Below are 21,669 nucleotides of genomic sequence, written 5' to 3'. Positions count from 1 at the left end.
TCCAAGGAAAGAGAACTAAGTGTACCCTTCATATGTGCCCAAACTGTTCCACATGTCTCCAGAACCTGAAGGCCAGCCTAATAACTAGCCATCTGAAATTATTCAAACTACTGAGGCAGCTATGGTGTGGTAACATATTTCAGAGAACCGCAGGGCTGGAATGGCCCAGAGGTCAAGTCCACGTTCCTCATTTTAATGATGAAGAAACTCCATGCTCGGGAGCTTAGTTAGTCTCCCATAGTGAAGCAGTGATGGCGCTGGAAGAGGAACCCGCACCTCGTGAACCCCACGATACCAGGCTGCTTCCATAGCGTATTAAGGACAAAACGAATCGAGCAGCCCAGTGCTCCTAATTAATTCCACAGCCATTTACCAAGACCGGGCTCCATGTCAGGCTCCGAGGACCCAAAGAGGAATTGGTTAAGGAGCCAACCCCTTAGGGGCTCATGAGCTTGTGAGAGACAAAACAAGGTTAGCAGCAGAGTGTGCTTTAAATAACACGCAGAGAATTTCATTCTACAAATACTCCCTGCCCACCTATCATGAGCTCAGCTCTCGGTTATTAGAATTCTTCAAGCACAAAATAAACCCTCCGCACAGAAAAGACTATAGCCAGCTCTCTCAAATCTTGTTTTCTTTTTTGGTTCCATGCTCAGATATGAGAACAGGGAACAAAAAAGAATGGTTACTTCCCGGTGACGCACAGATTAAGCAGATAACTGTTTGGCTTCCCTGTTGCAATGCATAAGTCCCCCTAGGACTTCTCTTCTGCTCCACTGTCCCTCCAGTGAGAGCGATGATAGGGGTGACCTCTATTAGTGGGTTCCTGAAGAAACAGCAGAGATGCAGGAGAGTGACCTGACTTATGTCCATGGAGACGACCCCTGTCATATCCCTTCTTCCCAATCGAATGACACAAATTCTTTCAAGGGTGGCAATGTTTTTAGGCACTACTAGAAAATATGGCCTTCATCGATGAATGAATGGATGAAGAGATAAAAAGATTATAGCATATCTATACAATGGATTATTATTCAGCCATAAAAAAAAAAAGAATGAGATCTCGCCAGTTGTGACAACATGAATGGAACTTGAGGGCATTACACTAAGTAAAATAAGTCAGAGACGGAAAAATACTGTATGACCTGTCTTATATGTAAAAAAAAAATATATATATATATAGCAAGCTCATAGATAGATACAGGGAACAGATTGGTGGTTGCCAGATGTGGGATGCAGGGGATGGGAGAGATGGATGAACTGTGTTTTATTTAAATAATTTGAAATTAAAAAATGAAAGCTTTTATTATTACTGTAGACAGAAAAAAAAGAAAATATGAGATTCAGTATTAGGCAAGATCGGCTTTCAATTCCAGTGACACCAAATATTAGTGGAGTCAAGTCCAGGTAAGTGACCTTACAAATTGAGCCTGTTTTCCCTTTTGTAAAATGAAGATGATAGTCTCTACATCAGGATATTAATATATGAAAGTGCTCTGTGTAGTAGCTGACAACTCAGTGTTCAATAAATACTGGTTACTCCTTCGTTTTCTCTATGACACAGCCACAGAATAAAACCTATTTACTTTATGAAGGGGTTTCTCATGTAACAATGTGTCATTCTCTTTTTTTTTTTAATTTTTAAAAATTTATTTCTGAGAGAGAGAGACAGCGTGCGCAAGGGAGGGTCATAGAGAGAGGAAGACACAGAATCTGGAACAGGCTCTATGCTCTGAGCTAGCTGTCAGCACAGAGCCCAACGCGGGGCTTGAACCCACAAAACGTGAGATCATGACCTGAGCTGAAGTCCGACACTTAACCGACTGAGCCACCCAGGTGCCCCAACAATGCGTCATTCTCGTCTTCACCTCCTCTCTGCCCCCAGCCCTCTGTGGTAGGCAGAATTCTAAGACATTCTCCCAAGATTCCCATCCGCTGGTGTTCACACCCTGTCTAAACTAAACCCAGGATGGTAGGTATGCTGGGACAGCCACTCGTGAGATGAGATTGTGTTAAATGGTACTCCTGGCTTTAAGGAAAATCATCCTGAGCGGACCTGACCTAATCAGGAGAGTTTGAAAAGGGACAGGACTCTCCCTGATGAAAGGCCTTTGGAGTGTGTGCATCACTTACGAATTTACTGCCGATCATCTCCAAACACACCCTTTAATGTGTCCTCTGTCATACGCAACTGAATTCCTTTCTCTCCTTTATAGGGAACAAGATGTTGAGCTTTCTCAGGAGAGGGGGCCAGAGGGACATTGTGGGCATGGGCTGGAAGTTGGTGGAGTGGGTATGAGAATATTCCATGAAGCCCTGCACTGACTCAGGCCTGGAACACAGTCACTTTGATCTGGTAATCTCAGCCTGGATGTAATCTGTCTGCTGTCCCCCTGACAAAGACACCAGAGCCCTTGCAGGGCCTACAGGCTATGATGGTGTCCTGCTCACACTGACTCAGGGAGTCCTACCAACGCCACGAACTGCCGGCTGTCCTGCCTGTACTCCAGAGCGTGGCCTAGGCTTGCTCACCAACGCCAGCCCGGCCAAACGAGTGAACTATTCTGAGCCACAGTTTCTCCAATGAGGTCTGATTCCCTTCCAAGTCTGTCCTTCCTGTGGTACTGTCCCCCAGCGCTAGGGTACCACACAGAGTTTCCTTGTATCTTACACTTACTCTTTGGTTGTAATTAACAGCAATTATGTTAAACTTCCCCTGTTTACCCTACTGTGTGGCTTCCGTCTGCTCGTTGAACCCAGATGATTACAGGAGGAGAAGGACTTGACACAAAGGAGATCCTGTCTCGCTGGCTTTGAAGATGCAAGGGCCTCATGACAAAGAATGTGGCCTCTGGGGACTGAGAGCAGTCACCAACTAATAGCCAGCAAGGAAGAAGGACCTCAATCCGAAAACCAATTCAAAGTGAATTCTGCCACGGCCATAGGAGCTTGGAAAAGGGCCCAAGCTCCAGATGAGAAGGCATAACCTTATTTCCACTAACCTTATCCCAAAGCTCTCTCTACTAGGGTCTCTTCACTACCATAGGAATATGCCCTATTTGTGCCAACTCTACACCTGAAACATTGTTTCTTTTCTCCATACTTTCTATACCCAGACATCCAGTTCAAAGTCTGTAACAATCTCTTTATCTTCCAAATTATAAAGGAAAAGATTATATAGTCAGAGTAATTATAAATATGCTTTTTCATATAGCAGATGATAATTTGCTGGGCCAGGTGCCTAGATTTTGCTCCCACTATAAACAGTCAAGATATCCAACTATTTTTTAATGGTTTTTTTTTTTTTTTACATTTATTTATTTTTGAGAGACAGAAAGAGACAAGAGCACAAGCGGAGGGGGGAGGGCAGAGAGAGAATGAGACACAGAATCTGAAGCAGGCTCCAGGCTCCACGCTGTCAGCACAGAGCCTGACACAGGGCTCAAACCATGAACCATGAGATTATGACCTGAGCCGAAGTCAGACACTCAACTGATTGGGCCACCCAAGTGCCCCTATATCCCACTATTTATAATGTATCCATGATACACATGTAAGCAGTTCTCAGACCAAAAAACCTGAGTGAAGGCAAGTACCCAGAGAGGAAAATGAAGTGATTACAGGCTGCTTTCCACACCTTGAGGGCACAGACTAAACCAGATGAACTTGGGCTTTTATTTTCACACCTCCCAGGACATGGGAAACAGTAGACAAAGCCCAGGGCCCACTTAAGGTAGAGAATCTAATACATGTTTCACACACCCACCTCCCAAAAATGCTGAGGTGCTAAAGGGCTCTGTCTCAAGGTAAGGATATAGCAGACAGAACTCCTGAAGAAGAATGCTAGGAAAATCAGTGGTCTCAAATAAAACCATCAAGAAGGAAGGCGAAAAACTGCCACTGAAAATGAGCCATAATGAAGGTTTGTAACTCAAAATCGTACCGTATGGTTCAAACACACACACACACACACACACACACACACACACACACACACACGAAGACATTTATTCAATTTGATCCCACAGTGATAATGGCCCTTGGCGCTCAGCAGAGTGTAAATCCTTTCTGCAGAAGCCCACTCTCATAGTAGGTGCCTCAAAGACGTCACACACATGGAATTATACGGGAAACGGATAGATGGCAGTCAACTATATTAAATGCATACGGCACCATCAGTGAGAGGGACCAAAGCAAAGAGCTGATGCAGACCTGGAAGGATATCATGTACAGGCATGATCAGATGTGGACTATCAACAGTCTACTGTGTTTCAAGAAAGAAGCCTGAATATGCGCAGGGAGAAATGGGGAAGAGAGGGAGGGAGGAACGAAAAGCAAAACTTGTAAAAGCAGCAAAATAAACATCTACATAAATGAAAAATAGAATACCTGAAAATAAAAATGTCGGCTGGTGAAATTCTGCTCTGGTAAAGCAGAGTAGCTCCTATCATACTAATCCTATAGAAAGTGATTATAAACCCTGAATAGAGTTGGAAAAATAACTATTGGATGGCACTAGAGAATGTCCAAACACAGGGAGAACCCGGAGGGGATTTAATCCTCCTATGAAGGAGGCCACACCAGTAACTTTATAGAGCATTCCTCCTGAGAACATTGTCCAGTTCACGTGTGGGGCAAGACAACTGAAGCTCAAGAAATACTGCAGTCTTACTGGCGTGGGGTATTGGAAAATGAAGTTCAGAGCTGACAGGATAGCTGGAAATTAAAGAAGGAAATCTCAAAAAGGAGGGGCCAAAAAGGGGAGTCCCAAAGTCTGTGTGTAAATTTCCCTTAACCCCTTAGCTGATCCTCGAACCGTGTATGTTCCTGGAAAAGTACTGTGGAAAACACCTGGAAGTCTGAAAGGATGTTGGAGAAATTTCAGCTGCTGCCTATCACAGGAGGGAGAGGGTTCAGAGTCTGAGGTTAGAAGAGCTTGGTAAACACTCAGATTTTCCACTGAAATTCCAGAACGAGGAGGGCCACACTCTAATGGAGAATTCATTCTAATCTAAGGGCCAAACTGACATAGATCTGCCCCAACAAAGTATAAAACCAACCTTCCACAAGTTTAAGGTGATCAATTAATAACTTAACTGTTTTTTACAACAAAATTTAATCTTTCTCAGAGAAACAAAGCAGAATCCAGAGTCTCTGCCATCTACAATATCCAGTATTTAGTAGAAAACAGTCATGCAAAAACACAAGAAATGTAATCAACAGTCAAGAACAAAGGGATCTACAGAAGCTGATTCCAAAATGATACAGGTGTTGTAGTTAAAAGACAATGACTTTACAGCACCTATTATAAATATACTTAAGGACTTAAAAGAAAAACTGGCTATGAAGAATGAACAGATTGGGAATGCCAGAAAATAAATTAGAACCATAAAAAGAACCAAATGGAAATTTTAGAACTAAAAAGTGTAATATACAAACCAAAACTCTTTGGATGGGCTTACCAGAAGATTGGAGATAGCAGAAGAAAGAGTCAGTGAACCTAAAGACAGATCCACAGAAACTATCCAATCTAAAGATATAAGAGACAAAACATTGGGGGAAAAAACATCAAACGGTCAAACATAGGTGCAACTGGAGTGTCAGGAGAAAAAGAATACAGCAGAAAAAAATAGAAGAAATATAGGCTGAAAATTTCTCAAATTTGATGGAAGGCATTACCTTACAGATTCATAGAGCTTAGCAAACTCCAATCAGAATAAATTCAAAGAAAACTACACCTACACACATCATGCTTAACCTGCTGAAAACCAAAGATAAAGAGAAAATCTTGATAATATCCAAAGGAAAAAGAATGTATAAAGAGGGATAATTATTTAAATTATAGTTGAGTTCTCAGCAGAAGCAATGGAGGCCAGAAGACAATAGAAAAGCATCTTTAAAGTCAGCTAAGAGAAAAGAAAAATCCTGTCAATTCAGAATTCTTTATCTAGAAAAACTATCCTTCAAAAAAATGAACATGAAATAAAGACATTTTCAGGTAAATGAAAGATTAGTAAATATGTCGTCAGCATACCTGTGCTACAACAAATACTACAAGAAGTTCCTCAGAGTGAAGGGATATCAGATAAAAACTCAAATCTACAGGGGCGCCTGGGTGGCTCAGTCAACTGAGTGTCTGACTTTGGCTTGGGTCATGATCTTGTGGTTTGTGAGTTCCAGCCCTGTATCAGGTTCTGTATCGACAGTGCAGAGCCTGCTTGGGATTCTCTCTCACCCTCTATCCCTCCCCCAACTCATGCTTTCTCTTTAAAAATAAATAAACTCAGGGGCGCCTGAGTGGCTTAGTCAGTTAAGCGTCCGACTTTCGCTTAGGTCATGATCTCGCTGTTCGTGGGTTCGAGCCCCGCGTCGGGCTCTGTGCTGACTGCCAGCTCAGAGCCTGGAGCCTGTTTCAGAGTCTGTGTCTCCCTCTCTCTCTGACCCTCCCCTGCTCACGCTGTCTCTCTCTCTCTCCTAGAAATAAATAAAAAACATTAAAAAAATAAAATAAAATAAAATAAAATAAAAATAAATAAACTTTTTAAAAAAAGAAACTCAAAGGGGGGCTGGGTGGCTCAGTTGGTTAAACATCTGACTTCAGCTCAGATGGGGATTGTGCAGCTGATGAGTTCGAGCCCCATGTCAGGCTCTGTGCTGACAGCTCAGATCTTGGAGCCTGCTTTGAATTTTGTGTCTCCTTCTCTCTCTGTCCTTCCTTTGCTCACACTGTCTCTCTCTCAAAAATAAATAAACATTAAAAATGTTTAAAAAAATAAAAAAACAAACTCAAGTCTACAAAAATAAGGAACTTTAAAAGGCAAAGGCAGTCAGAATGGATTAAAAAATAAGACTGAATTATATGCTGTCTGAAAAAGGCACTTTCTAAATATAAAGACAGATACAACAAGCACAAGAAAGGCAGATTGACTATCAATATCAGTAAAAGCAAAAATCAAGTCATGAAGTATAACCAACGATAAAAACAGGTACCTTATAAAGATAAAAATGTCAACTCATTGGGAAGACATAATCATAAATGTGTATGCTCCTAATAACAAAGCTTCAAAATATGTAAGACAAAAGTGGAAAGAATTAAAAAGAGAAACAGAAAAATCCACAATAGCTTATGACTTTACACCCTCTTTCAGTAATAAGAGTGACAAAAAAACTCAATAAAGATACAGAAGATTTGAACTGCCCTGACCTGACGTTTATAAAACACACCACACCTAACTTCAAGATAAACACTTTTGAAGTGTACAGGAAATGATTATAATGATAAACTATTATGCTAGGTCGTAAAACAAACCCCAACTGCAAAAGATTGGACTCTTATAGAGATTCTTTTTTTTTGTTTTTTTAATGTTTATTTATTTTTGAGAGAGGAAAAAAAATGAATGAGTAGGGGAGGGGCAGAGAAAGAGGAAGACAGATCTGAAGCAGGCTCCAAGCTCTAAGCAGTCAGCACAGAGCCCAATGCAGGGCTCGTACCCACTTAACCGTGAGATCATGACCTGAGATGAAGTCAGACGCTTAATGCACTGAGCCACCCAGGCAACCCCATAGTGTATCTCCTGATAAGACATCTAGAAAAATGGCAAATATTTAAAAATTAATAGAAAATACAGTGTCATCATAATTTGTAGGCTGTGGCTAAAGTAATGCTTAGAGGGAATTCTGATGAATTAATTGCTTACATTTTAAAAAGAACAAAGGTTTAAAATCATTTACGTTTCCACTAAGCGCTATCAACAATAGCCAAAGTATGGAAAGAGCCCAAAAGTCCATTGACAGATGAATGGATAAGTGGTATATGTATGTGTGCGTGTATACACACACACACACACACACACACACACACACACACACACACACACACGATGGAATATTACTGGGCAATCCAAAAGACTGAAACCTTGCCATTTACAACAATGTGGATGGAACTAGAGGGTATGATGTTAAGTGAAATTAGTCAGAGAGACAAACATCATGACTTCACTCATAGGTAGAATTTAAGATACAAAACAGATGAATATAAGGGAAGAGAAGCTAAGATAATATAAGGACAGGGAGGGGGACAAAACATAAGAGACTCTTAAATACAGAGTACAAACTGAGGGTCGCAGGAGGGGTTGTGGGTGGCGGGATGGACTAAATTGGTGAGGGGCATTAAGGAGGACCCTTGCTGGGACGAGCACTGGGTGTTATACATAGGGGATGAATCACTGGAATCCACTGAAATCACTGTTGCACTATATGCTAACTAACTTGGATGTAAATTAAGAAGTTAGAAAAAGAGCAAATTAAACCCAAATTCAGGAGAAGTAAGGAAATAAAAGAAAATCTAAGTAAATAAAAAAGTATACCATGTTAAAGATCAGAAGACTTGGTATTGTTTAAATGTCAGTTCTCTCCAAATTGATCTACAAATTAAACACAATGCCAACTAAAATCAATAGGCTTTTTTAGGGTAGAAACTGACTAGATTATTCTCAAATCTATATGGCTATTTTAAATTAGCCAAATAATCTTTAAAAATATGAAGGTCTTCAATGTTTTGATTTTAATATAAAACTAAATATTCAAGAGAATGTGGTATTGTGATAAGGCTAGACAAAAAAATCAACCAACAGACCATCTGCAAGTAGGCTCACACATACATGGTCTAATCATTTTGAACAAAGATGCCAAGGCAGTTTAATGGAGAAAGGAACATCTTACCATCCAATGATGCAGCAACAATGGAGTATCCATACCATGAAAACAACAATTAAAAAAAAAAAAAAAGAAAAGCCTGGGGCACCTGGGTGGCTCAGTCAGTTAAGTATCCCACTTCAGCTCAGGTCACAATCTCCCGATTTGTGGGTTCGAGCCCTGATTTGGGCTCTGTGCTGACAGCTCGGAGCCTGAAGCCTGCTTCAGATTTGGTGTCTCTGTCACTCTCTACCCTCCCCCTGATCTCGCTCTGTCTTTCTCTCTCTCAAAAAAAAAAAAAAAAAAAAAAAAGGCTGATTCCACTGTTGGAGTGCCGAGGACCTTTGGGAGCAGTCATGCCTAACTGCTAAAGCGTCTCCAAGCACCGACCTATTATGGAATCCTTCAGGTCCAAATCCTAACCCAGTAACAGGAACTATAAGACTTCAGTTTAACAGGTGTCATATCTTCGTGCTTCTCAATCTTTGCCAAAATGTGCCCCCTCCAAACCTCCCAGGACCACCTATTATGACCCAATTCCATTCTCAGACTGCTCTGCTCATCTCCCCACTTGACCCAACATCTACTCTTCCCTGTCTTCAAAACCCTTCCACTGTGTTCTCTGTAACTTGGTCAATGATCCATCATTCACACATTTCACTTCCCATTGCTCCACTCTGAGGCTCTCTCAAGCAGAAGTTATTCTTATACCAGATAACCCAGGCTTTGGCAATGGGGTAAGTTCTTTGCTCCCCTGGGCTGCCTCCAGACAATTCTGTCCTGCTCTTGTGAAAACCTGACTTCTCCTTTGGAATGCACGCCTGCCGGCTTTACTACACTCTCATCCCTTCTTACATTCCTGTCACTTCCCCTTATTCAACAGAAGAGGCTTAAGGTGGCCCTTTTTCAGCCCCTCCTCTTCGACACAACATCTGAATGCTGGCATTCCTCAGCTTAGACTGTATCTCTCATCTCTTCTTTTACAGCAGGGTGTTTCTACCTCAGCACATGTGGATAATTTGGGGTCACATTAAGTCATTGTTGGGGAGACGGGGAGGGAGTGTCTGTCCTGTGTGGTGTAGGAGGCTGAGCAGCATCCCTGGCCTCTACCTACTGGAAGCCAGTAGCCCCAACAGAGGACCACTGCCTTAGGTAATTACATGCAGCCTCACTGCCTCAAAGTCCTCTCTTTGTACCATTTCCCATTTGACATCTCTCAGAACTTTCACAGGCTTCCCCATCTTAGCATGTCCTTGACTGAAGTTTTGATCTGACATTCATCGCACCTCATGTCTCCACCAACCCAAAAACCTGGGAGACAACCCTGATTCCTCCCACATCCAATCCATCACCAGGACGAATAAATTCTACTCCCAAATCACCTCTCGACTCTGTGCATCTCTCTTCATCTTTGCCGCCATCTCAGGCCAAACCACAAAGATCTTGTACTCAAATGAATACAAAAACCTTGGTGTCTCCACTTCCGTGCTGGCCTCCCAGCAATCTATTCACCACAGAGCGGCCAGAAAGATCATCCCAGCAAACCACTCCTTTATTAAAAACCTAAAAGAGATCTCCTAGTCCCTTAATATAAAACCTAAATCCCAGGGGCACCTGGGTGGCTCTGTTGGTTAAGTGTCTGACTTCAGCTCGGGTCATCATCTCATGGGTTCGAGCCCATGGACTGACAGCTCAGAGCCTGGAGCCTGCTTGGAGTCGGTGTCTCCTTTTCTCTCTGCCCATCCCATGCTCATGCTCGGTCTCTCTCTCTCTCAAAAATAAACATTAAAAATAAATAATAAAAAAATAAAACTCATAACCATACTACCACATAATCAGGTCACATACTATTCATCCTGGAAGAACCAGGGACTCCTGCCTCTTCGTCAATATTTCTTTTTATGTATCCCTCTGCAGGTAGAGGCACAATTAGTCAAGCACTAAAGATACAGCATGTTTTCCAAGAAGCAACTGTATCTTCATAATATGATCCTGAATTTCTAATTTACCCTCAAGGCGTTAAGTTTTGTAATTCTGGGCAAGCTACATCCACAATTCAACATTAAAAACTAACCTAAGACCAAAGCAAATTATGGAACAGTAATTAACAGGACTGTGTGCTTAAGGAACAAAAGTGACCTTGTGGCTCAAAGAGAGAACCAGATGTATAACATTGAGACATTCCTCTGCTGAACTATTAACACAGACTGGTTGTACTGGCAGAGATCCTGATTTTTCAGAGCTCAAACAAGTCACACCCCATGAATCCAACCTTAAACCAGAACAAACTGGAAAGAGAAAAAAACTGCCATACACTGAAAGCAATGTAGAAGTCCCTGGACATATTTCAAAATGCGACTCTGCTTAGGAGATGCAGTTTGGGGGGCGGGGGGAGGGGGTCTTATTTCAAGAGGTAGTTTCAAAAAAATATACTTACTGATGCCAAACAGTGAAGTTTTCTTTAAATTTCAAATTTATTACAGAATCTTGTCCCTTTGTGGAATCAAGTATTTGGGATTTGAATTCAAGTCATTCACCCATGTTCCAGGCAGATATTTAACTAAATAGGATATATGATCAGGTTTCAAAGAAACAAAAGAAAAAAACCAATTTCATAAAGTCTACACTACACACCTCATTACCTCATACAATGGCCTCCAGCAACATTTAACATCAGGACGCTGTGTGCTATATTTAATACACTGATGACAGAACTAATCCACTGTCAACAGAGAAGTCACCCATATGTTTGGGACAAAGGAAAAAAATCCAGACAGCAAGAGGTAAAAGCTCACAGCTATTTCTCAACTGAGTCACTAAAACTCAAAAGATGTATAATTTCAAATCCAGTCATTCATTTTACACCTGAAAATGAAAATAAGAGGCATGGAACTGATTGGAAAGGTTTATTGTTTGTTTTGAAGAAAACACGAGAGGCGCCTGGGTGGCTCAGTTGGTTAAGCGTTCAACTTTGGCTCAGAGTTCGAGCCCCGCAGAGGGCTCTCTGCTACCAGCAGAGTCCACTTCAGATCCTCTGCCCCCCACCTTCCTCGTCCCCTCTCCTACTTATACTCGCTCTCTCTCTTAAAAATAAACATTAAAAAAAGAAAGTATTACATGAAAATTAAGCAAATTTCACACACAACGGAGGACCAGAAAGTCATAAAACATTTCTGCCCCATCTTCTTATTCCCCAGTCATTCTCCTGTGCAGTAATTTTCTCATTTTTAAAACCCTACCACCAACCTTGCTGCTCAGGCCGCAGAGATCTTCAAAGGAATAAAAACAAAGGCCTTCTGACCACTCGTTGACTCCTGGACTGAAAAACAGCTCCCTTGTTGAGATTTCGATAGGGGATTCAGTGCTACAGACTGAAGCTCAATCACCCTTACAAAAATGAGAAATTCTTGATGACGTGTGTACTTCTTCACTCTTTAAAGCTAAACACAGCTGGTTTAAGAATTTTCCATTCTTCCATCCTGGAAGCTGAACTATATCACCTAAAAAAGTCTTTTACCTTTAAAGTTTTTTTTTTATTTGAGAGCGAGCGAGCACAAGCAGGGGAGAGGGGAAGAGGGAGAGAGGATCTCAAGCAGGCCCCACACTCAGCACAGAGCCTGATGTGTGGCTCCAGCTCACGATGGTGAGACCACGACCTGAGCCAAAATCAAAAGTCGCATGTTCAAACCAACTAAGCTACCCAGGCGCCCCAAAGCCATTTACCTTTTTAACGAGAAAAATACAGACTAAACAAGACAACTGTAGAAAGTCTCATCATTTAAGCCCTAGCATTGAGGCAGTCAAACACCATCGTCATTTAGCAAAACTTCTAATGTGCGTTATGATCCGGCTTTTACACACTTCAAGTTGCACTCAAACAAGGGACTGAATGGCCACATAGAGAGAATTCATTGTAATAACTTTTCATCGGGGGCAGATTCTGGTCTATGCCAACAACTAGAACCGGGTTATCCCCACACACCTCTTTGTAAAGCCTTAGTGCAAAATCCCTAGGATGTAAGAAATTCACAGATTCAGAGTCACAAAGAGCCAGGCCTTTCATCACATGACCAGAACTGCCGGTTCCTCCCTCCCGTGGGCACTAAACCACAGTTGCGCCAACACTAACATTTTCCATATAAAGAGGTTTCCGGAAGCTACACAGCGCTCTTTAAGAGAGAACCTTTGGTCCCAAACTCTAAAAAGAAGTTCATAAAAGGATGAATTTTATGGTACATGGGATGGATCTCAATGAAAAAAAAAAAAGAAACCATAAGGTCTTTGAATACGTTTGAAATGGTCATTCTTTCCACAAACTGATTAACGCTCAGTTTTCTTCTGGAGCTTGACTCATTCCATACTTCAGGGAAGGGGAGAATGTGGACAAGAACTGGAAACCTCTTTACAGTAGTTCAATTACAGGTCTGCTGTTGCTGACACTCATGAGGGTTAAGAATCCTCATTAGTATTCCAAAAATATATGCTGAGGAATTAACTTATATCTCTTAAAATAGCTTTCAAGCAACAATTTATACAGACTGTGTAAACTTTCAAATAGGTGGTGTTAATTATGATCACACTTTGATACAGTATATGATTGTTAAAAAATTCTCTTGATCGCAGTTCTCGCTCAACTTCTGTTCATCAAATAAATCATGATAAAGAATGGCTACTGGCTTCACGGTGAGATACTTAAATGAAGTGAGTATGCCTAAAATCTTTACAACAGTAAAATATAAAGTAGTACAAGGGCAACTTCTGGCTAATTGTAAGATTTAAATTTGTGCCAAATAATTTACACTTGTATTGCCAGAAGAACAAAGCATCTGTACAGTTCTTATGTAAATGTATTGAACAGCAGAAAAGCCTGTTCTTTTCTATCTTGGGTATTATTTCTAGATGTTACATAAGGAACAAGCTCCAGTGACGCAAAACTGTAAAAGTTTCACAACAATCATGTTCCACAAATTGTTTTCTTTTTTTTTAATGTGTATTTATTTCTGAAGGAGAGAAGAGAGAAAGACTGAGCGGGGGAGTGGCTAAGAGGGAGGGAGACACAGAATCTGAAGTGGCTCCAGGCTCTAAGCTGTCAGCACAGAGATAACAAGGGGCTCAAATCACGAACCTGAGATCATGACCTGAGCCAAAGCTGGACACTCAACTGATTGAGCCACCCAGGCGCCCCCACGAATCTATTTCTCAATCACACACATTATAAATACCAAGAATAATTTCCTATTATCTTGGGGAAAAAGCTACTCACAAGAGAAATATACTTACAAGAGATAGCAGCAAACTGAACAGGTTACCAGCATGGTGATGATAACTCTAAAAACAAAATAAAACAAAACAGCATTAGATAACTGGCAAACTAAGCAGACACTGCAGGATGGTGTAAGCCTCCTTCCCAAGTTCTCACACTGGCAAGGACTGTGCACCAAAAAAGCAATCTGAATCTGTTCAAACATCAACAGACTGTACTCGGTACAAGTTTAAGTAATTAACATATGTATTTAAAGGGATGCGTATTGAGGCCAGAGCTTAGATGGCTAATCCCAAACCCATCTAAAACTGAACACAAAAAGGCTGCAGTGACAATTAGTTTTGATATCCAAGAAACTTCGTTTATGGTAATTTTCAAAGAAATGACACTATACTTGTATTTTATTTTACAGGCTTGTTTTAAAAATATTCATTTATTATTTATTTTCACAGAGAGAGAGAAAGAGAGAACTCAATGAGCAGGGGAGAGACAGAGAGACACAGAGACAGAGAATCCCAAGCAGCCTCTGTGCTGTGGACCTTGATCTCATGAACAATGAGATCATGCCCAGGGTGGAAATCAAGAGTTGGATGCTTAACCATTTGAGCCATCCAGCCACCCATGACACTACACTTTTAAAAATATGACTTTCTAGGGGTGCCTGGGTGGCTCAGTCAGTTAAGTGTCCAACTTCAGTTCGGGTCATGATCTCACAGTTCGTGAGTTCAAGCCCCATATGGAGGTTGTGCTGACAGCTAGGAGTCTGGAGCCAGATTCAGATTCTTTATCTCCCTCTCTCTCTGCCCCTCTCCGGCTTGCACTCTGTCTCTCCCTATCCCCCTCAAAAACATTAAAATATATATATATGACTTTCTAGGGGCATCTGGCTGGCTCAATCAAAAGAACACGGGACTCTTAATTTCAGGGTTGTGGGTTCCAGCCCCACGTTGGGGATAGAGATTACCAAAAAAAAAAAGAAAAAAAAAATATTTAAAAAACATTAGAACTGCATGGGTTCACAATGAAAAAGAAATCATTCTTCAAAAAAATTTTTTTAAATAAGTAAATATATAACTTTCTAATGCTCACTTCTCCCCATCTCCATTCCTGTCTGAAAAACAGTTAAATCTGCACCTCTGATCAGCGGAATCTCAACATTTAAAAAACTGAATTAATGATATCCTCTTCCCATTTCTCTTTCTATAAGCTCCTCTTCCCAATTCCCTATTCCCCAGAAGAAGCTCTGTCATTTCCACCCATCCAACCCACTCCACAAATGTCATCTTTGTGCTCACACCTCCTCTTCACCCTCAGTCACCAAATGCTGGCAGATTCAAAACTTTCTTCCTTCCCTATCATCCTATCACATTCACCTCAGATCCATCTTTCTAAAATATTCTTTCCATCATATCACTCTGCAGCTGAACACCTTTCAATACTCCCCATCATCCATAGGAGTCATTTTCCAAAAAGGGGGTTTCCACACCCCACAGGATAAGGAAGACTATCTTCTAGAATATAAGAAGGAAATATTAGAATTCCTATTTATTTTCAACTCATCCTTTAGAAGCTGTGTGTGCGCGCATGTGTACTTTCTGTGGTTAATACTGGCACATCCATTCATTCATTCAGCAGATTTTCAGTGAGAGTCCAGTATGTACTAGGCTCTGGGGAAAGAGGAATAAACAAAATGGATGACAATCCCTGCCCTGGTAAACTTTACATAACAGAGGGGTGGGGGGAAACAAATAAGATAAACAATAAACGAACCATTTTTGTGTGTGTTTATTTATTTTTGAGAGCAATAGAGAGCATGAGTAGGGGACGGGCAGAGAGAAAAAGGGAGACAGAGAATCTGAAACATGCTCCAGGCTCTGAGCTGTCAGCACAGAACCTGACGTGGGGCTTGAACCCAAGAACCCTGAGATCATGACCTGAGCTGAATTATGCCACCCCGGTGCTCCAAAAACTATTTACTTATGTACTATTAGTATGCCAAATGGTCAGTAAATGCTAATGGAGAAAAATAAAGCAAGAAAGGAGAATAAGGGTATACAGAGGTTGGAGGCTGTGGTTGCAATTAAAAAAAATTTTTTTTAATGTTTATTTATTTTTGAAGGAGAAAGGGAGCGAACAAGCGTGAGTGGGGGAGGGGCAGAGAGCGAGGGAGGCACAGAATCCAAAGCAGGTTCCAGGCTCTGAGCTGCCAGCCGAGAGCCTGACTCAGGGCTGGAACTCACTAGCCATGAGATCATGACCTGAGGCGAAATTGGATGTTTAATGACTGAGCCACCCAGGCGCCTGCTCCGGCTGCAATTTTAAAGAGGGAAGGACTGGCAAGTGGGTCCTGAAGGAGGTGGGGGAATGTTCCCGACAGAGGGAATAGCGAACTCAGAGGCTCTAGGGTACCAGGGGTTAGAAGAGGACAGAGGCCCCAGCGGCTGAGCAGAGCCATGGGAGCCTAGCAGGAAGGGAAGTCAGGGAAGGAGAGAATATAGACAAGAATTGGAAACACCTTCAAAATAGATCAGCTGCAGTCCTGCAATTTCTGACACTCAGGAGGGCAAAGAGCAGTGTCTTGGTGGCCTCTAAAGGAAAAGGGAAGCTATTTGGAGGGATCTGAGGACAGGACTGACAAAATCTGATTCAGATTCCAAGAGAATCTCTCCACAGAGTGGAAAAAACTGGGGGGGGGGGGGGGGGGGGGGGCACGACGGGGGGGAGGAAGAGGCAAAGGGAAAACGCTGAGAGGCCAGTCAGGAAGGGAGCTGAAGGAGGCCCATGGACCAGGCCAAAATAACTTACACAAGATGCTTATAATACGTAAATAAGTATGCATAGGAGTTTGTGCTACAAAACTTTGACAGCTGCATAAATAATAAGAATGCTTTAAGGGGTGCCTGGGGGGCTCAGTCAGTTAAGCATCTGACTCTTGGTTTCGGCTCAGGTCACCATCTCACGGTTTGTAAGATCAGGCCCCCACATCTGTCTCCTTCCGGACGGCGAGAAGCCTGCCTGGGATTCTCTCTCTCCGTCTCTCTGTGTCCCTCCCTTGCTCGCACTCGAGTGTGCTCTCTCTCAAAATAAATAAGCAAACTTAAAAAAAAAAAATGAAGAGCTACACTATCAAGTCCAGCTCCTCACCAGTAATCAGTTCTCTCCACCCATCCTCTCCACTCTCCACTTTCACACAGCAACCTTTTACTCCCAAACGCAGGGCACCTCACTGTCCCCCAACACACCTCATGTTTGCTATTGTCCATTCCAAGCTTTTGCTCATTTTCCTCCATTCCTCTGCCTCAAGCTGGAATCCTTGTATCTTCTGTCTTCCCCAAAGACCATCTCAGGGAGCTAAAAACAGCTGTCTCATTATGTTACCTGCTTAATAGTTTCATAGCGAAAGTACCCCCAATCTTCAGGGATGCCTGGCCAGTTCAGTCAGAAGAACATGGAGCTTTTGATCTCAGGGTCATGAGTTCGAGCCCCATGCTGGTGGTAGAGATTACATTCATACATACATAAAATATCCTCTCCAGATATGTACTGAGTTGTTGCCTGCTGAAGTGCTTAGGGGTGAAGTATCATGATGAATGCAATTTACTTTCAAACAGTGCACAGAATTATATATGTGTGTATATACACACACATACTCACACCTATTCACAGACATAAAGCAAATTTGAATGTTACCATTTATATCTAAGTGGTGGCTGGCATACAGCACTCTCTCTATTTCTACCTTTCTGTATGTTTGAAAATGTTCTGTATGTTAGAAAGAACTGGAGAGGAATGAACTCCCTGTGATCTAGCTCCAACCTCTCCCCCACACTTACTGCTAAAGGGGCCAAGTGAAAACCTGAAGCTTTTAGAGCATCTGTGGATTCCTAAAGAGAGGGAAATCATGAATGGTCAGGAAAGCTGATTCCAAACACAAACTTGGTTTCATCTGGACCTTTGTCAGTGTAGAAAAAAAATGAGAACAAGGGGTTTGCTTTAGGTTTTAGAGATTTTTCTGCACTCTGATGTGCTTGGGACTTACGGGGGAAAGGATCTAACATCAAAGTCTCTCTTCTTCCCTGGTCACACACCTTTACTTATCTCCTTAACAAAGATGTTTTCAAATGCTTCAAACCTGAAATGCTCTCCTGATTAAAACTTCACCTAGTCCCTGAAGCAATCAAACTTCACATGCTAAAAACAAACCCATTCGGAGCCTCTCAGGAGATAAAGGGTAACTAGTACGAATTCAGTACTAATATTTTCATCTTACAGTAAGGAAATGGGAACACTGAAAAGTTAACTAAATTGCCCAAGGTCACAGGGATCATCCAGCTAGGAGCAGGGTTTCTCAAAGTGTAATACAGTAACTCCTAGGAGACTCTTGGTGTTCTAAGAAGGCTCAATCCTTCCTGCAAGAGCAGGAAATACAAGGATTGGGGAAGAGATTGTGAATTAGGCCCAGCTAACAGATCACTAGCAGGTCAAACCTGAATCATGACACTGGGGCTGGAAACTGAGTAGTCCAATGTACTACAAGAAGCATTTCATTATCTTAGATTAACAGCACTGGCATGAAGTCCCAAGGCTGGGCAGGGTGAGTCCCAAATGTGGGTCTTTTGAGATAGGAGTGGTCACTATTACCAGCACATGAATAAATACTTTTTTGAGCATTTAGGCTGGAAAGGCAGACAAGTAGGGTAATGAAATAATTGAAGAAAGAAACACAACAAAGAAGCACTTTGTTGTTCTCTAACTCCAGTAGAAGAAAAAAGTCTAAGAAATTAAAGTTGGTTAATACAAATTGTTTTAATGACCCCAAAACTCTGACATTCTGCACCATTTATCATAGGCTAGAGAGATGACCCTCTGTAACTGATGTTATGGGGGGAGGGGGGAAGGGGAAATACTACCAAATGACAGAAATTCATCTACCATTTTAACTCTTTAACAAATTGGCTTACTTTCAAGCAAGACATCAGTACCAAATCTAATAGAAGCTTATTCCAGACAGCAAACGGGGTCTGGGTCACAAAATATTAAGGAAGTAATAGCACTATCTCTCCTTTACTAAAGGCAATAGAATTCTCCACTCAATGGTTAGTTACTGAATGCCTACTACGCATGCAAAGCACCGTAAAGCCACCAATTTGTTTCAAAGAATAAAGCAAGAGATGTTGTTTCTGACAAGCTCTGTCTTCAGCCTGTTTCACTCCACGTGATTTTGTGCCGAGAAAAGATGACTAAGAGGCAAAAGAGGAACCAGAAAGAGGGTGTTCCAAAGCTCCTACGAAGATAAAGCTCTATCTCATACTTATAAAGTAGATTAAAAAGCTCTATTTAACAAAGAGGTCTAGGAGAACCGTCTGAGTCCACCATTCTAAGAACTTGGTACACTCAAATACAAGCGCAGGGGCGCCCTCCAAAAGGTATGACGCAGGGGTTTCTAAACAATACCTCCTGCTCTTCGGTAATTAATCTCGCTTTCGATCAGGCCCCAACTACCTGGCGCCCACTAGATGCAAGGCCTGGGCTCAACGTTGCTGCACAAGCTTGCCCTGGGCAACTGCGACAACTTGTGAGCCACAAAGCGCAATGTCTGTTTTATTTGATCCTTTCAAGTTTAGGCAAACGGGGCCTCATTTGGGTGGAGGGTAGGGCTAAAGTAGTGAAAAGTCTAGGGGCAAACCCCAACTTCTCCTTCAGTCGATATAAACCTATTTCTGACGCGCCCTCCCCAGACAGGCCCGTGGTGAGAAAAAATTTCCCTAAAACCCCTTGCCAAGGAGGGTCTGTCGGAAGTCACCCTCCTCAAGCTCGGACCCGGGAACACTGAAGCTGCTGCGGTAAGAAGTCGGGGGGCTGCAGGCGGTCGGGGCCTGCCTCTGGAGGCCCGGGCCGCCCTAAGGTCTCTGACCCTTGCAGGTCGCCCCCTCTCCCGCCCGGCCTGGCCCTCACCGCGCGTCCTTCCCAAGGAGGGTCCGGCGCACTTACCCCCGGTTGGGACCCTTAGGGATGAACCAGGGAACCAAGAAGCCGACGAAGCCCCAGAACACGCTCATCACGATGAGAGGCACCGTGAGGCCGCTATACGCCATGGTTGCCGCGGAACCTGCCAGCCCCTGCCCAGCCGCCTCACTTTGGTCCCACCCGGAAGTGTCAACACCCGGCCGCGTGACCAGCGTGCGCACAGACCCGCCTCCCGCGCCCCCACGTGACCCGCGCGCCGGACTCCGCCCCTCCCTAAATCCAATGTACTTTATCGTGAACCAGTTTCCCTGCAATAGCCGAATTTCCTTACCTCGAATTACCTCCTGATTTCTGCCTTCGTGAGGCAGAATAGATTCTTGGATTAAATAGGAAGTTGCACCAATAATCTTTAACATCTGTACCGACTCTTCAAACATGATTCCAAGTTTTTGACCTGACCAATCATCTAGGAAACTAGGTCATAGTTATGTTCATAGTGCTCCCCCAAAACATAGTAGGCAAAACTCTGTTGCCCTTAAGTTCCAGTCCAAGCACTGCCTTCTCCAAGATCTATTTCATTCTGTTAGTGTTTTCTTTTGTGGCCGAGTATCTTAACCAACCCTCTGGTAGAGGGCAAACTCCTTGAGGACAGGCACTGTTTAACTGGTGGTTGCTCCTCAGGAGTACTTATACATAGAATGTGCTCAATAAACACTTTGTACAACTGAACTTATTAGTTAAGGGTGAGGTCAGCCATAACTAAATTAGAGAAAAAAGTCTATCCCTTTCTTCCTATTTTTTAAAGTTTATTTTTAATTGTGGTAAAATATACATAAAATTCACACTCTTAACCATGGAATGTAAAGTCCAGTAGTACTAAGCATATTCGTATTGTTGTGTACTCAACCTCCGGAACTTTTTCCCATTTAACAACTCCCCATTCTCCCTTCCCCCAGCCATTGGCAACCACCATTCTACCTTGTTTCTCTAAGTTTGACTACTCTAGATACTGATATCAGTGATATCTATTTAGATCACTGATATCCACTGATATCAGTGGAATCATATAGTATTTTTCTTTTTGTGACTGTCTTGATTCACTGAGCATAATGTCCTCAAGCTTGAGCCATGCTATAGCATGTATCAGAATTTCCTTGCCTTTTAAGGATGAATAACATTCTACTGTATGTATTTGCCACATTTTGTTTCTCCATTTGAAGATAGACATTTGAGTTGCTTCCACTTTTTAGCTATTGTGGATTTTTTCCTCTTTCTTATATAAAGGCAAATATTTTCTTTTAAGTTGGTCCCATTAGGTCTAATCTTTGCCTCATCTTTTTGGCAACTTCTTTAAAAAGCAGGCGTTGGGGGTGGGGGAGCACAGGGGTGTGGCTCTTCAGACACCAGTTTTGTCTAAATCTGTTGCATGCTTTGTGAAATGAGAAAATTCCTTCATCTGGGTATTATAGTTGTGGGCTAGCATTGGCCAATAGCTCCCTCTATCAGTCAATTTGTCAAAAACATTTTTATCACACTTCAGATAAAAACTGGTGTTGAAGGCCAGGAACTAAGTAAGATTCAGTGACCTACCAAATGAAGAAATACTCTCTGACTTCAAGACACTTAAAGACTACTTCAGGAAATAAGTCAGTATGGTTCAAGGACCCCAGGGAAGTCCCTGAGACTCTCGCAGCAGGTCTGCAAGGGTCTCTCTATTCTCCAATGTGTGTGAAGCGGAATTTTCT

At 42.3% G+C, this 21,669-nt stretch overlaps 1 protein-coding gene across 1 annotated transcript in view; it reads right to left on the bottom strand.

Moving 5' to 3' along the window:
* Positions 1–20,129, bottom strand: part of ATP6V0E1 (ATPase H+ transporting V0 subunit e1) — a 31,327-nt gene extending 11,198 nt beyond the window's left edge. The window contains exons 1-2 of the mRNA XM_039235750.1: positions 19,949–20,129; positions 13,975–14,022 (exon numbers count right to left, since the gene is read on the bottom strand). Of these exons, the coding sequence (XP_039091681.1) occupies positions 13,975–14,022; positions 19,949–20,052 (152 nt within the window). The 5' untranslated portion in view covers positions 20,053–20,129. The remainder of the gene's footprint in view (positions 1–13,974; positions 14,023–19,948) is intronic.
* Between the last annotated feature and the right edge of the window lie 1,540 nt (positions 20,130–21,669).

The sequence above is a fragment of the Hyaena hyaena genome, unplaced genomic scaffold (genome assembly GCF_003009895.1).
Source record: "Hyaena hyaena isolate Hyena2069 unplaced genomic scaffold, ASM300989v1 scaffold_102, whole genome shotgun sequence".
NCBI lineage: Eukaryota > Metazoa > Chordata > Mammalia > Carnivora > Hyaenidae > Hyaena > Hyaena hyaena.
This window is presented reverse-complemented; position numbering and strand designations above follow the sequence as displayed.